Source organism: Bos taurus, chromosome 4, assembly GCF_002263795.3.
Source record: "Bos taurus isolate L1 Dominette 01449 registration number 42190680 breed Hereford chromosome 4, ARS-UCD2.0, whole genome shotgun sequence".
Lineage (NCBI taxonomy): Eukaryota > Metazoa > Chordata > Mammalia > Artiodactyla > Bovidae > Bos > Bos taurus.
Window position 1 is genome coordinate 25061304 of NC_037331.1, and position 16723 is coordinate 25078026.

Here is a 16723-nt window from a genome sequence, read left to right on the forward strand (position 1 = left end):
TGGTACCTTGCAATGTCTATAAGGTCCTGTGAATTTTACCTTGGAACTGTCTCTCAATTTCCTCTACTTTGATCTTCTTCCATGGTCATTACTGTACTCTGGGATCCATATATTCTTTTGAATTAGCATAACACCATTTTTGTTAATCTCTTGTCATTACTGTCTCTCCTAAACAGTACTCTTTCCTGCCATTTTCTTTCCAAAATAAAACTGGTAAATAACACTTCTCTGTACAAAATCTTTTAATAGTTCCCCAAGGTCCTCATGATCTGGCTTTATCTCCTTTCACTCCATTTCCCCCAAATCATTTCATCCCAACAAGTAGTGCAATCTTAAAATTCCAATAATCATGATTCAGAGATGTTAACGCTCTTGAGAAAATTATTATTCTATAATCAAGATTAAATGGTTTGAGTTTATTAGTATTCTTGTGTTAATGCATAATGCAAGAGAAATTAAAACCTCAACTAACTAGTAATGTTCTGTCAATGTTGGGCAGGCAACTGGGGGAAAAAAAAAGAGAAGAAAAAGTCATGATTTGCCCTGGTGTTCTCTTTCCATGCTGATGTTAAGTGTGGCTATCATTAGATTAGGGATTGGTGAGGGGAAAGACAAAAAGGTAATGAGTGGCTGTCAGGAGGTTAGCAGGAAGAGTGGAAGGGATAGGAAGCAACTGGGACCCACCCCTTGCTGTGTCAATGGTCTCTCCTACTTGGCACAAACTTGGCTCCTTTCAAAAAGCTGAAGTGAAATTACTAGTGTTTCTCCTTCACAAGTGCTGATGTAATTAGGTACAGATAAGACTGAGAGAAAATGAGGTTGAGCAGAACATGTGCATTTTATAGATTCATAATTTGGGACTGTTGCAAGTATAAGAAAAAATTAAATTTGCTAAGGAAACCCATTTTCAAACTTAGAATATAAGTCTAAAAGAGCTTTTCTGAGTTATGAGAGGGCATGAGTAAAATTTCTAATAAATCCTCACTAAGTCAGATAAGTTGGCATCTGTCTACCTAAATCAATCCATCAAAAGTTAAAACAGTTTTATTTAACTGATGACAGTATTTCCCATGATAGATTTTAATAAACATATAAAACTAATTTACAATCATGAGCACTTATTTCTGTATATATAAACCAGTAAGCACTAGATCAAAACTGTTTCATGAGATTCTTCTCCCTGCTACATCCTGTATGAAGCTGTAAAGTGAGCATTGTTCACATTTAACTTAAGCACTGCTTTTAGAACTTATCTGCCCCACCCTGTGACTCTACCATATCTCATCCTCATAACTCAAATCTGTCAAATTTTATCAGGGTTATAAAATCAATATTTTTCTTTAAAGTAGTGGGATTCTCCTTGCAGGGTAACAAACATTTCTGAATTCAGATCAGAGTTAAATACTCCTATTACGTACCCTAATGGTTCATTAGAGGAATTATCAAGAGTGCTTTTGACTATTTCCAATTCATACAGCACACGAAATTTCTAATCTCATCTTGAAAGTAAGATCACACTTCACCGTGTAGTTAGGAGAATGGAGAGATGGGAAGGATCAGAGACTGAAGAAACATGGTTTCTTTCCTTAAGGAAGACACAAAACCAGTGATCAAGTAATTGCACAAGTCTAAGAAAGTGTTGGATGTGATCAAGAAAAGGAAGGTTCATGGGATTTGGAGTTATCAGGAAAGGACTTATTAAAGAAAGATGAGCTGTAAAGTAAGAGGATTGTGCTGTATCTTGTCTGCTTCTTGGAAATGGTGGCCAGTTGAGCTGTTAGCCCTGGGTCTGATCTCCTGAATGTATGTAGATTACAGAGTCCTTGGTTCAACTGAGATCTGTTGACATGAACGACAGAGAGCCCGAGAAGAGGAGATGGCTCATAGACTGGGGTATAAAAAAGAGAATTCAGAATTAGGCCTTCTTGGGGGAGGGGGAACAGTGGTGAGAGGGGGAAGGTATACCTCAGCGGAAGGGCGGGTGGGTGGCATGTAGAGCATTTAACTACTGAATTAAACCATCTCTCAGGAAATCTGACTCAAAGTCCTGGAGCATGTGGAAGTTTAGAGAAACAAAATGTGGGTCAAAACAAAGCAAGAAGACAGCACTGAGATGCAAAGAGATCAAAGAATGGTCTCAGTGAATCTCTGGAGCAGTGGAAACGTGTTGTGGCAGCCTGCTCAGGGATGGTGGGAGAGGCATTGCCAGCCTAGGGCAGATCCTTGAGAATAATCAGAAATGTACCAGGAAGAAAAGCCATTCAGGCAAAGAGAAACCATGACTCATACACAGATGCAGAAACGGCTTAGCATTATCTGAGGAGGGAGCCCTTGGCACATAATGGCCACTCAGTAATATGTGGTGGTGAATCAGTGGATATATGGAGCCAAATCCAGTGCTATGACATGGAGCAGAACAACAGGAAAGGTTGTCGAAACAAAGGGCTGGACCAGATTCCAGAAGCTTTGAAAACCACACAGTTTAGAGGTGTGGTAAGAAAAGTTTGTATTAAGTCAGCTAGTTCAGTTCAGTCTCTCAGTCGTGTCTGACTCTTTGCAGCCCCATGGACTGCAGCATGCTAGGCTTCCCTGTCCATCACCACCTTCCAGAGCTTGCTCAAACTCATGTCCATCACATCAGTGATGCCATCCAACCATCTCATCCTCTGTCATCCCCTTCTCCTCCTGCCTTCAATCTTTCCCAGCATTAGGGTCTTTTCCAAGAAGTCAGTTCTTACTATCAGATGGCCAAAGTATTGGAGTTTCAGCTTCAATATCAGTCCTTCCAATGAATATTCAGGACTGATCTCCTTTAGGATGGACTGTTTGGCTCTCCTTGCCATCCAAGGGGCTCTCAAGAGTCTTCTCCAACACCACAATTCAAAAGCATCAACTCTTCGGCACTCAGCTTTCTTTATAGTCCAACTCTCACATCCATACATGACTACTGGAAAAACCATAGCTTTGACTAGACAGACCTTTGTTGGCCAAGTAATGTCTCTGTTTTTTAATATGCTGTCTAGGTTGGTCATAGCTTTTCTTCTAAGGAGCAAGTGTCTTTTAATTTCATGGCTATAGTCATCATCTGTAGTGATTTTGGAGCCAAAAAAATAAAGTCTTTCACTATTTCCATAGTTTCCCTATCTATTTGCCATGAACTGAGGACCAGATGTCATGATCTTAGTTTACTGAATGTTGAGTTTTAAGCCAACCTTTTCATTCTCCTCTTTCACTTTCATCAAGGGGGTCTTTAGTTCTTTGCTTTCTGCCATAAGGGTGGTGTCATCTGCATATCTGAGGTTATTGATATTTTTCCCTGCAATCTTGATTCCAGCTGGTGCTTCATCCAGTCCAGCATTTCTGATGATGTACTCTGCATATAAGTTAAATAAGCAGGGTGACAATATACAGCCTTGATGTACTCCTTTCCTGATTTGGAACCAGTCTGTAGTTCCACGTCCAGTTCTAACTGTTGCTTCTTGACCTGCATACAGATTTCTCAGGGGGCAGGTCAGGTGGTCTGGTATTCCCATCTCTTTCAGAATTTTCCACAGTTTGTTGTGATCCACACAGTCAAAGGCTTTGGCATAGTCAATAAAGCAGAAGCAAATGCTTTTCTGGAACTCTCTTGCTTTTTTGATGATCCAACAGATGTTAGCAATTTGATCTTTGGTTCCTCTGCCCTTTCTAAATCCAGCTTGACCATCTGGAATTTCACAGTTCATGTACTGTTGAAGCCTGGCTTGGAGAATTTTGAGCATTACTTTGCTAGCGTGTGAGATGAGTGCAATTGTGTGGTAGTTTGAGCATTCTTTGGCATTGCCTTTATTTGGGATTGGAATGAAAACTGACCTTTTCCAGTCCTGTGGGCACACACTCTTTTTATCACATGTACCTTCAAAGGCAATTCAGTAGCCCAGGCAAGAAGTTGCAGATAATTAATAAAAACACCAAATGTTAGCTCTTAACTAAATTTATATATGTGCATATAATTATGTATAGTTTTTGTAGTAAGTATATTGTTCTCTAACTCTCATTTTCAGCTCCATGGAATAACATTTCTAACCAGAAACTATTGTCTGGCAGAATTATATCTAAACAACAATGCAATATTTGATATTGAAGGTATGTCTTAAATTTTCTCTTTTAATTGAAAAGATTTTCAATTAAATAACTTTCAACTATGGTATTGCTGAGGAGGACATGGCAACCCACTCCAATATTGTTGCCTGTAGAATCCCATGGACAGAGAAGCCTGGTGAACTGCAGTCCATAAGAGCTACAGTACAAAGAGTTGGACATCACTGAAGCAATTTAGCACATACACATGCATGGTATTGCTAATGGTGTGGAAAACTCTGTTTTAACATTTCCATTGAAAATATATGATAGAAACTTAATTTTTAATGTTCTTATGTATATTTCATTTAAGATGTGCTGTTTGATTATGGTTTTAGCTCAATATTATCAAATGTCTTATCCAAGATGTTAAAGAATCTTTTTTTTTTTAACATAAAAATTTTGCCATTCTACTGCATCATTGGACACAAACTAGATATTGTGGAAGCAAATTTTTTAACAATGTTTGGGAGCATTAATAAAAATAATGACTTCATAAATAATCTTAAATGTTTTTACTGGTTATATTTTTTCCCAGTCAAATCTGTGTTTCACTCTGAGTTAATTTTGTATCTGCAACAATCTCTAAAGTGATAATTACAAGCCAGGTATTAAAGTACTTGTATACTATTATCATGAGTAGTACAAAACATTTTTATTCATTTAAAAAAATGTTTTAAATCTTACACAAATATTTTATTTTTTTCAGGCCTGCACTATTTGCCTTCACTGCATATACTCCTGCTACATCACAATGAGTTAATAAACCTTGACGCAACAGTAAAAGAGTTAAAGGGAATGCTAAATCTGAAGACCCTAAGTATTAATCTGCACTTTATATGTCCATAATTTAAAAGTGATAACACACTATTTCATGTTTTGAATTTAAACTAGATCAGTGTTTTTAACAAAACTGCTTAGATGTTCCCGAAAACAAGACTAGATCTTAATCTCTTTAAAAATACATTTTAAAAAGAACAATAGGTAGAAAAAACTTTTGTGAAATGATACAGTATGAAAATGCCAAAAGTGACCCAAAAGAAGTGTTACATGTTACATCTGTGTTTTGGGTTTTTACCTCAAAAGGAAGTTTTGGCATTTATTATATGATTCCACTTGTTCATATAAATGTCCAGAATGGGCACATTGATCAAGATAGCAACACTGAGAGGTAACTGCTTTTAAATAGATTAGTGTTTAACCCAGGGTTGGGGGATGAGGGTCTGTGGAGTGATAGCCTGGCATTTCTTTTTGGGGTGATGAAAATGTTCTGAAATGGAAGGTGGTAATGGTTGCACATCATGCAAAATACCAGCCTGGATGAAGCACAAGCTGGAATCAAGATTGCTGGGAGAAATGTCAATAACCTCAGATATCCAGATGTCACCACCCTTATGGCAGAAAGTGAAGAGGAGTTAAAGAGCCTCTTGATGAAAATGAAATGAGGAGAGTGAGAAAGTTGGCTTAAAACTCAACCTTCAAAAAGTGAAGATCATGGCATCCAGTCCCATCACTTCACAGCAGATAGATGGGGAAACAATGGAAACAGTGACAGACTATGTTCTTGGGCTCCAAAATCCTTGCAGATGGTGACTGCAGCCATGAAATTAAAAGATGCTTGCTCCTTGGAAGGAAAGCCATGACCAACCTAAACAGCATATTAAAAAGCAGAGATATTACTTTGCCAACAAAGGTCAATTTAGTCAAAGCTGTGGCTTTTTCAGTAGTCACGTATGGATGTCAGAGTAGGACCATAAAGAAAGCTGAGTGCCGAAAAATTGATGCTTTTGAATTGTGGTATTGGAGAGGACTCTCAAGAGTCCTTTGGACTGCAAGGAGATCAAACCAGTCCATCCTAAAGGAGATCAGTCCTGAATATTCATTGGTAGGACTGGTGCTGAAGCTGATGCTCCCAATACTTTGGCCACCTGATTTGAAGAACTGACTCATTGGAAAAGACCCTGATGCTGTGAAAGATTGAAGGCAGGAGGAGAAGGGGACAACAGAGGATGAGTTGGTTGGTTGGATGGCATCATTGACTCAATGGACATGAGTTTGAGCAAACTCTGGGAGATAGTGAAGGGGAGGGAAGCATAGCGTGCTGCAGTCCATGGGGTCTCAAAGAGTTGAACACAACTGAGTGACTGAACAACAACGATTGCACAATTCTGTGAATATACTAAAAACTATGAATTGTGTATTTAAAATTAGTGAAGCCTATCATATGGAAATTATATTAATAAAGCTGACACCCACCCACCCCCCACAAAAGAGCATATTTTAATGGAAGTTTTCCATTGGGTAAACCACAAACTTAATTCATAGATAACCAGGAACTGGCCTCAGTATTTGGAGAAAGTGTGAGATGGGTTAGAAAAATAAATAATACACAGTTCCTACTCTCAATAAGCTTATAGTGTTGAAGAGTAAATAAACTGGTACATGATGGCAATTCAGAACAAATGTTTCTAGGTGGACCAAGGGAAAAGAGTCAGAGCAGTGAATGGGTTTTCAGATTTCAGAGTTTGAAACTTCTTTCAGTTCAGTTCAGTTCAGTCACTCAGTCGTGTCCGACTCTTTGCGACCCCATGAATCGCAGCACACCAGGCCTCCCTGTCCATCACCAACTCCCGGAGTTCACTCAGACTCACGTCCATTGAGTCGGTGATGCCATCCAGCCATCTCATCCTCTGTCATCCCCTTTTCCTCCTGCCCCCAATCCCTCCAAGCATCAGAGTCTTTTCCAATGAGTCAACTCTTTGCATGAGGTGGCCAAAGTACTGGAGTTTCAGCTTTAGCATCAGTCCTTCCAAAGAAATCCCAGGACTGGTCTTTAGAATGCACTGGTTGGATCTCCTTGCAGTCCAAGGGACTCTCAAGAGTCTTCTCCAACACCACAGTTCAAAAGCATCAATTCTGCGGCGCTCAGCTTTCTTCACAGTCCAACTCTCACATCCATACATGACCACAGGAAAAACCATAGCCTTGACTAGATGGCCCTTTGTTGCCAAAGCAATGTCTCTGCTTTTCAATATGCTATCTAGGTTGGTCATAACTTTCATTCCAAGGAGTAAGCATCTTTTAATTTCATGGCTGCAATCACCATCTGCAGTGATTTTGGAGCCCCCAGAAATAAATTCTGACACTGTTTCCACTGTTTCCCCTTCTATTTCCCATGAAGTGATGGGACTAGATGCCATGATCTTAGTTTTCTGAATGTTGAGCTTTAAGCCAACTTTTTCACTCTCCTCTTTCACTTTCATCAAAAGAAACTTCTTTATACAGTGTCAAAATATAGATATTTTCTTTCCCCCCTATTTATTTTGTATTATTTTCTCAGAATTGCCTGAGACAGTGCTTTAAATATGTGTAAACTGCTGTTGTTGGTGGAGGTCTTGATCAGATCAAAACATAATTATTAAAGTTTTCAAATATTTTCAGTGTTGATTAGTTATAGCTACTGTAAGGAGAAATTATTTAAGTGCTTATAGGTAGGTTCTTAAACTAACTATTAAGATTACCCTAAGTTCATGGGAATTCAGTGCTTATTTTTGAGATGTAATAAGGTCTATTAAAGACTTATCAGGATTGACATGCATATTTGTATCTGGCCCTTCTGTGCTGAACAGGTGCTTCTGTGATTAAGAGACTGGTTATGCAAGATCTACTCTACCTTACCTTCACTTTTCTGTAAAATGGGCTAATAGCTACCTCTCAGAATTGCTTCAAATATTAAACTAATTCTGTAAAATATGTGGGCTTTTTTTCCTTTCTTTTGGCTGCTCTGTGTGGCTTGTAGGATCTCAGTTTCCTGACCAGGGACTGACCCCAGATGTAACAACAAAAATATTATTTTACTATGGATTGTGTAAAGTTGGATAATGAATTAAGATGCACATGGTCTAGAAATTCTGCTTATTGGTAAAGAGATTTTTTTTAATTGACATTTTAAATAATCATTATAATAACATGTTTGAGTGTTGAGAAAATACTTTCTTATAATATTCTCATTTAAATATTCATAACAATCCAATGATGTGATTAGCATGATGTGATTAGAATTATTCCCTCTTTAATGGTAGAAATGCAGGGCTCAGAGCTTTAACTAGACTACTATGGAATGTAAAAACTTAAACTCATACTGTGCTTCTTTTATTTATCATTCATTCATTCAATAAATATTTATCATGCATTCACTGAGTGATACTCTTCTAGATGGGGACATAAAGGTACACAAGAAAGACCCCATCTGGATCTGTATGGAGCTTACAGTTTTCTAACAGTCAACCTTTGTATTTCCTGAAGACCTGAGGTGCCTGAATGCAAAACTAATTGGACAATTTGCCAAATATAAGAGCTCGATAATTTAAGCAAATTTATTTTACAAGGCAAGATTTGGAGGTTAGCAATCAAGGTTGCCATCATAGTCAACAAAGTTATGCCCTAAACAGAAGTGCCTGGTGGGGGCAGGGGATGGGTTGGGGTGTGAATGGAGTCTGAAATTCAATTCAGTGCCTGCCTCCCATAGGAAGCCTCTGTGTGGCCACAGAGTAGTGTCGGCCCTGAGGTGGGGTGCAGGAGTGCCTTTTCCTGCTCTCTGAAAGTCTATTAGCTCAGCCTGGTAGTGTAAGGTCCACACCATTGCCTGTCACAACGTTTTAAGTGACCTCTACTTAAAAATCATCGTCATGTAATTCGTTATATAAATTGTTATAACTGAGAATCTTAGAGGGATTTTTTTTTTTAATAGAGAAAATGGTGTGTATAATTGCCCCTCCCCGCCAAAAAAAATTTCTGAAAAATTTTAGTACCAAATATGCAGTTTGAACCCTTACCTCATTTTGGTTAAAGATATTATATTTTTAAAAAATGTTGGCATTTACTAGCTACTCAGCATTTGGTCCCATCACTTCATGGGAAATAGATGGGGAAACAGTGGAAACAGTGTCAGACTTTATTTTGGGGGGCTCCAAAATCACTGCAGATGGTGACTGCAGCCATGAAATTAAAAGACGCTTACTCCTTGGAAGAAAAGTTATGACCAACCTAGATAGCATATTCAAAAGCAGAGACATATACTTTGCCAACAAAGGTCCGTCTAGTCAAGGCTATGGTTTTTCCAGTGGTCATGTATGGATGTGAGAGTTGGACTGTGAAGAAGGCTGAGCACCGAAGAATTGATGCTTTTGAACTGTGGTGTTGGAGAAGACTCTTGAGAGTCCCTTGGACTGCAAGGAAATCGAACCAGTCCATTCTGAAAGAGATCAGCCCTGGAGTTTCTTTGGAAGGACTGATGCTAAAGCTGAAACTCCAGTACTTTGGCCACCTCACGCGAAGAGTTGACTCATTGGAAAAGACTCTGATGCTGGGAGGGATTGGGGGCAGGAGGAAAAGGGGACGACAGAGGATGAGATGGCTGGATGGCATCACTGACTCGATGGACGTGAGTCTGAGTGAACTCCGGGAGTTGGTGATGGACAGGGAGGCCTGGCGTGCTGCGATTCATGGGGTCAGAAAGAGTCGGACACAGCTGAGCTACTGAACTGAACTGAACTGAACTGAATTATATTTGTGCAGTAATGTCCCCAAATTAAGTTTCTATAAGGTTCATTTGCAATCACAGAATAGACTCAGCTCATTAACTAAAATGAGAAATCCATGTATTTTCAAGTGTTAAGAATTTTGTCTTTTCAAGTTGTAAAAACTGTATAAAATGCTAAAATGTTATTATTCCACTTCAATTACCAGTTCTTTAGAGGGTGAGAAAATAGCCTGGAGGGTAAACCTCTAATCCATTTCAGCACTGCACCCTCCACTGGCATTTATGAAGAGAACTGCCGAGAAATTGCCGAAGATTGCTCCCATGGCTGGGAGCTTCAGGGAGGCCTAAAACTGCTGCAGAGTGTGAGGTCCTGGAAACTGGAATTCCTGACTTCCAGGCTGAGTCAGGCAGGACACACCTTTTCTCTCCAGGCAGTCTTCCTTTCCACACCCTTGCTCTCTTGCTCCATTTTCCTCTTCCCTTCTCTCCTCCAAACTCTTTCTAAATCTGTACTGGTGTCGAAAACCTGCTTTGTGGCTGCAGACTTTCACTGACCTTCAGCCTCCCTGCCTCTTTGCCTACATGGAAAAAAACATTCCAACAGCAACAAAATGCTGAACCCATTCTGTTTCTAAATCTTTAGTCTCCCCATTTCTAATTGTCTCTGTGTTTCATGAAGCTCCACTATTAGAAGGTATATTTGGATTCCCACATTCCAGAATTGTTAAGACTTGCTTTCCTTGCAGTCTTTAAGGATTCACCATTGGAGACAGGAAATGCCCCTTCTCAAAGGTGCCATCTCCAGCTTTTACAGATTCTGATCTTAAGCATATCCTGTCCCGCCCTTCCCCAGTTGGCCGCAGTCCACTGTTGATGGCAATAGTCAGGGAGTGAAGAGGGATGCTGAGAGGTCATTGTGGGATCATGGTCTCAATGGTCTCTTTATTTATTTACTTGGCCAAGTCAGGTCTTAGTTGTAGCACACAGGGTCTTCATTGTGTCTTGTGGGATCGTTCCTCATGATGCACAGACTCTCTAGTTAGTTGCTCCATGGCTTGTGGGATCTTAGTTCCCTGTCAACTACAAATTGGTGCTTGCCAAGATGGTTGCCAATGACTGAACAACAAGGGCATTTGCCATGGCCATCAGAGACTAAACCCCGCACTGTTGACCTTCAACACCCCCTGAGAGAGTTCAGGGTGGAGTAAGGCACTCTGTGCTTCAGGCAATCTTGTGGGACAGGACTTTAGATAGAAGTTTTAGGAACAGATTTTACGATCCCAATTCTTGCATCTCCTCATATCTAGAAAAGCCCTAAATTCCTTCATGGTGACATCAGGTCCTAGCAACAAACTTTTTCTAAAATGAATGCTTAATGGTATTGAACTCCGCCTTCATCAAAATCCTCTATATTGACCTTCTCCTACTACCTCTTTGGAGCAGTCTCTTAGAGCTATCTGCGGTGCTGCCTCCCGGGCTGCAGTCCTCATTTTGCCCCAAATAAAACTTAATTTGCAACTCTCAAGTTGTACATCTTTTTAGTCAACATGATCAAGGATTGACCCTATGGCCCCTGCATCGCAAAGCAAATTCTTAACCATTAGATCACCAAGGAAGTCCCTCAATGGTTACTTTATCTGAGACTCTTTACCCCGAGATGCCCCTCAAGGTTAGGACTACTTCTCCCATACAATGCAGTAGAACAGTCCACTCTATTAAAAAGCCAGCTGGATCTTTTATTGCTATTTATCCTGAAAGAGCATCCCTCACTCTCTTAACCCCTGGTTTAGTTCAAGTTTGTCTTTCAAAAATCAGGTATCACTTCCATATTCAGGACAAGCTGTGGCCCAGAGATTTTAGTTGAAATGGTAACAGTGGAGATTCTGATCTTGTAAATAACCTTGAGCCAGAACCTCTGTCTGATTGTTGACAGCTAAGCTTGCAGAAGGCAATGGCACCCCACTCCAGTACTTTTGCCTGGAAAATCCCATGGATGGAGGAGCCTGGTAGGCTGCAGTCCTTGGGGTCACTAGAGTTGGACACAACTGAGCGACTTCACTTTCACTTTTCACTTTCATGCATTGGAGAAGGAAATGGCAACCCACTCCAGTGTTCTTGCCTGGAGAATCCCAGGGATGGGGGAAGCCTAGTGGGCTGCCATCTATGGGGTCGCACAGAGTTGGACACGACTGTAGCGACTTAGCAGCAGCAGCAGCAGCAAGCTTCCTTCCACAGGCTTCTCTGTACAGACACAGATGGAACTGCTTTTAACTTCTCTATATCATTTCCTCATCTATTAAAATGAACATGCTGACACATTATTAATTACATCAGCTTTCTTCAAAGATGATCTTAAAAATATTCAGGTTCATTTAAATGGGATTTTACATTTTGCTTTAAAAGTTAACTGGTGCTAATTATTTAGATAAATTTTTTTCCTCTTCTGTTTCCATAAATAGCTTCACACATGTGACTCATGGAGCTCAAGCTTGTGCAGTAAAGTAGTAGAAACATTTTGATATATTATTGGGTAGATGTAAATTGCTTAGACTCAGAATCCCAAATTAAGATAAGCAAGACAGTGCTGGCGCCATCAAGGTGTACTCTATAAGTAGCCTAGAGGAAAGGTGGATTAAATAGTATTAACCTATTGAAAGTGAAAGTGTAAGCAATTTCACTTCATAGTTCCTGAAAGAATGTACCCATACATCATAGAAGGCTTTCAGAACTTTCAGACACAGGAAACTGATATCATATCTTTGAAACTTTATTTATGGTAATTTTAGTAGCATCAGTCCAAAACTCATAAATCCAAAATATTTAATGCTTGATAGTATGGAGGGGAAAAAAGAATTAAAAATAAGATTGCTTCCTTCTAAAATTTGAGTAAGAAAAAAAGTGAATAATAAAAACAGAATAATTTTAAATTATTTAATTCTATTTTTTAAAGTTAACTTAGAGACTGAGAATAATAGCCCAGTTTTCTGACTTGCTACCACTTAGATTTTATGATGAGATGAATGTTGAACCACAATAAGCACGAGCTTTTAGTATTATGACACCTTTTTAATAAGCAATATTAGTAGATCCAAATTTGGTGATTCGTTTAGCAAAAGCCAGAAGTATTACAATACATAAATAAGTTAGTTAACCAAGCACTAGGAAGAAAACCAAGAGAAGGAATTAAATAGTAATGTTCTCAGAGGGAAAACAGACTATGAAGGGTATCCCCAAAGTAAACGTCACTGTAAGATGCTTGTGCATTTTCCACTAACATCACATGCAAAGGCAGACTCTGCTCCTAGCTGCTACAATGTAGGACAGGGCTATGAGGTGTCGGATGTGATTCTCCAAGTCAGTAACCACAGAGCAGCCTTATGCACAATAGTGCGTGTGAATTTTTCTTCCTCCTAAACTCTCATTAAAAACAACAGTGCTTTGCTTTTATATTCTTGAAGGTGATCGTTTTCTTCTTTTTCTGGCTGAAACTACAATGCATGATCGCTGTGGATCTTTTTAAATCTGTCCTTATTACTGGTTTAATATACATCCATTCTATTCCCCATCCTATAGTTATAATTATTTTGTTATGTTAAATTCCTTGTCTTTTAAGATTAAAATTCAAACCAGTTTTGTCACTTAAGAAATCTTGAAAAATATCCATTTTATTTTTCCTCTAGTTTCCCCCAATACATACATATTTCCTTTCTTTTAAATTTTCTTGTTGCCCCTGGCTCTACATTTTCTTTTATGCCTTTCCTCGTATAACTTTTGTTTATTATGCACCAGGTGTCTTCCATTGCCTGCTTTAAGTCCCTCTAAAGCTCATGTTTTCCACAGGGAATAGCTATATATAACGATTTTATTAGCCGGAAAAGTTAGTGTTTATACAACAAATATCAGAATGTTTTATTTCCTGCAGAAAAAAGCATGCAGATAATTAGCTTCTTCAGTTTTTATCTAAACAGTTTGTTTTTCAAGCATGCCCTCTGCCCCTGTCTTCTTTATGTTGCAAACTCTTCTTTATAAATATTAATCAGTTTTTTCCTGGGTTTCCAGTGCTTAATACTTTCATGCTTTTATCAAACTTAGTATTCTATAAATAGTCAAATGCTACAGCTAAATGTACATTAAATGAGCCTCATTTTGTTGAGTGATATTTGTACAATAGCTGGAGCTCTTTCTGTTACTGCCATCTAGTGGTTCTCCTCACTAGGTATATTTTCCAGAATTATTTTCTAGAAATTCCATGTAGGCAGAATCCAATAGCTAAAGATATCCAAGTGAAAATTATAAAAGACTGTATTGAAATAACCCTGCTTAATATTATCTAAAGAAGGAGAGGGAAAATATTCTACCTTTTCTCTGGAAAATAAAATACAACTTCCAGTTGAAGATTTTTTAAATGTTGATGCATTTTTTAAAATCTTCTGATGCCTAAGGGATGTCATGAGAGAAATGCCAGGAGTTCTTCTGCATTAGCATGCCTCCCACCTCCAGCAACTGGATTAGCGAGCATGGTTCTTTAGGTATCCTAGCACCTCCACACAAGGAAATCCGAAGCCCCCGTGCTTGGCCAGAGGCATGCGGGGTGCAAAACCAGCATCTGTTCACCTCTGCTCCTGCTGAGACCTGAAGCTGCTACTGGCTTTACATATTCTGAACTAGGCACAATGGTGGGAAGCCAAGAAAGAAAACTCTGTTCAAATGGTGTACCACATCTCAGCTCATCTCCTCACAGACACCAATGTGACCTTTGAGAGGGGAAGAAGAGAACCAAATGAGCAAATCCTTTAATAAAGAGCAGCAGCAGGAACCCTCTTTTATTGCTGTTCAGTTGCTCAGTCATGTCCGACTCTGTAACACCTGGACTGCAGCACACCAGGCTTCCCTGTCCATCACCATCTCCCAGCGTTTGCTCAAACTCACGTCCACTGAGACAATGATGCCATTCAACTATCTCATCCTCTGTGGTCCCCTTCTCCTCCTGCCTTCAATCTTCTCAGAACCCTCTAGAGCTGATATTAAGTTCTTCCTTTACTGATTAATTTATGGACATGTTAAAAAATTTCCCATTTGTGGCAGATTTGGGTCACAGATACATCCTCAGCACCTAGCACAGTTCCTAAAAGATAGTAAGCATTCCAAAAATTTTTGTTGAATGAATGAATTTAACAGATAGAAAAAGTAAGTCCTGCAATGAATAGGTAAGGTTTTGATGAAACCAAAAGTCTGTGAAGCAGGGCTTCATATATACTTATGTTTTATATTAATCTTGCGATTTTTCATATAATGTGTTAAATGAAACTGATTTCAAAATCTGACATCTTAATTTGGCTTCTTTGTTTGCAGCTCTCTACCAAAACCCTTTGTGCCAGTATAACCTGTATCGTCTGTATATAATCTACCACCTTCCAGGAGTCGAGTTGCTTGACCGAAATCGTAAGAGCATTTCTTCTTGAAGAGAAATATTGGAGAGCCAGTCTTATAACTCAGTGGTTTAAAATGCTGATGATCTTTGATCTTTGAAAATAACTGTCTTTGTAAATGAAAGTTTTTCAATTATTTATTTTTGAAATTTTTGCTGAATGAAGTTTGCTCTAGTTTAGGAGCTTGTCTGTTGACGACTTCATAGGAAAGACCATCTAACAGAGCCTGGAGAAAGGTCTCCTTTTGATTCTAGCTTTGTCTTTTTTAAATTTTTATTTTTTTGTCAGTTATGTATTGAATACTCATTCGCTGACCCCCTGGCACTCTTTTAATTTTTATTTCAAAAATGAGACAATTGGACTAAATCTCTTAAGGCTTAGCCTATTTAAATTCTAAAAGTCATATTCATATGTGAAACAAATTGCCAGTCCAGGTTCGATGCATGACACAGGATGCTCAGGGCTGGTGCACTGGGATGACCCAGAGGGATGGTATGGGGAGGGAAGTGGGTTCAGGATGCGGAACACGTGTACACCTGTGGTGGATTCATGTTGATGTACGGCAAAACCAATACAATATTGTAAAGTAATTAGCCGCCAACTAAAATAAATAAATTTATATTAAAAAAATAAATAAGTCATATTCTTTGAAATTCTGCAAGTATATATGCATATATATATACTAAAACATGTAATCAATCATAACCTCTTTGTGATATATTTTTAGACATTGCAGACAAACTAGTATGTCTGATTTGTATAAGCCACAAAAAAATAATCAACCTCAGTGCATTATATTTTACATTTTTTGAGGTCTCTTTTACCCATAAGTGCTATTTACCTACTTACCTACTCACCTTTCCACAGATGTGAACATTCTTAATCATTTGTAACTGAGTAACTTCTTAATGAGGATATATTAAAACCATATGTTTATTCTTCTTTTTCCTCATAGCCTTGAGGAAAAGAAGAGATGTAGCACAGTTGTAATTTCAATCATCCATGGTGATGCATTAGAATGTCTGGATGAGATAAGATAGATCTGTGCCCTGTGACATGAGGGACATATATTGAGCTTGTAAGATTAAGGAATTAGCTTGGTAGAGTTTTTACAAATTAATTATGACAGGATGTTTACATACAACGTAATTAGGACAAATCCATTTTTGACAGAAATTCTATTTTTTTACTCACTCTGCATATAATGCCATGCAATAACATTGCTTTTTTGCATTTGTCAGAAGTTACAGAAAAGGAAAGAAGGTCGATGATTACACTTTTTAACCATAAAAAGGCTCATATTGTTCAATCAATAGCATTCAGAGGAAAAGTAGATGCCTCATGGGATCCTCGATCACCATTTAAGCAAAAACCAGCGCAGAGAGTACCTTCAGGTATTTTGAAAAAAGAAAAAAAAATGTAATTAAAACTGCACAAGCTTTTGGTTAATTTGATTATAATAACTTCAATTTACAGTAAGCTAAGCACTTACGTACTGAAATATTTTCTAATTTTATTAGCCTAATTAAGTATGCAACCTTCATCATCATTTGTGTATATTAAATTAAGTAAGATAATGTGATAACAATGAGATAACACGTTGACATCCACACCCCAATATCTAGCACAACAT

At 38.5% G+C, this 16723-nt stretch overlaps 1 protein-coding gene across 4 annotated transcripts in view; it reads left to right on the forward strand.

Annotated features, from left to right (window-relative positions):
* The window catches only part of LRRC72 (leucine rich repeat containing 72), a 72327-nt gene that overhangs the window by 47257 nt on the left and 8347 nt on the right, over positions 1-16723 (forward strand). For 3 of the 4 annotated variants that reach the window (XM_024990922.2, XM_024990923.2, NM_001099189.1), the window contains 4 exons: positions 4044-4125; positions 4829-4939; positions 15014-15103; positions 16332-16484. In XM_024990922.2, the coding sequence (XP_024846690.1) occupies positions 4044-4125; positions 4829-4939; positions 15014-15103; positions 16332-16484 (436 nt within the window). The remainder of the gene's footprint in view (positions 1-4043; positions 4126-4828; positions 4940-15013; positions 15104-16331; positions 16485-16723) is intronic. The other variant, XM_059885766.1, reaches the window with a different exon arrangement.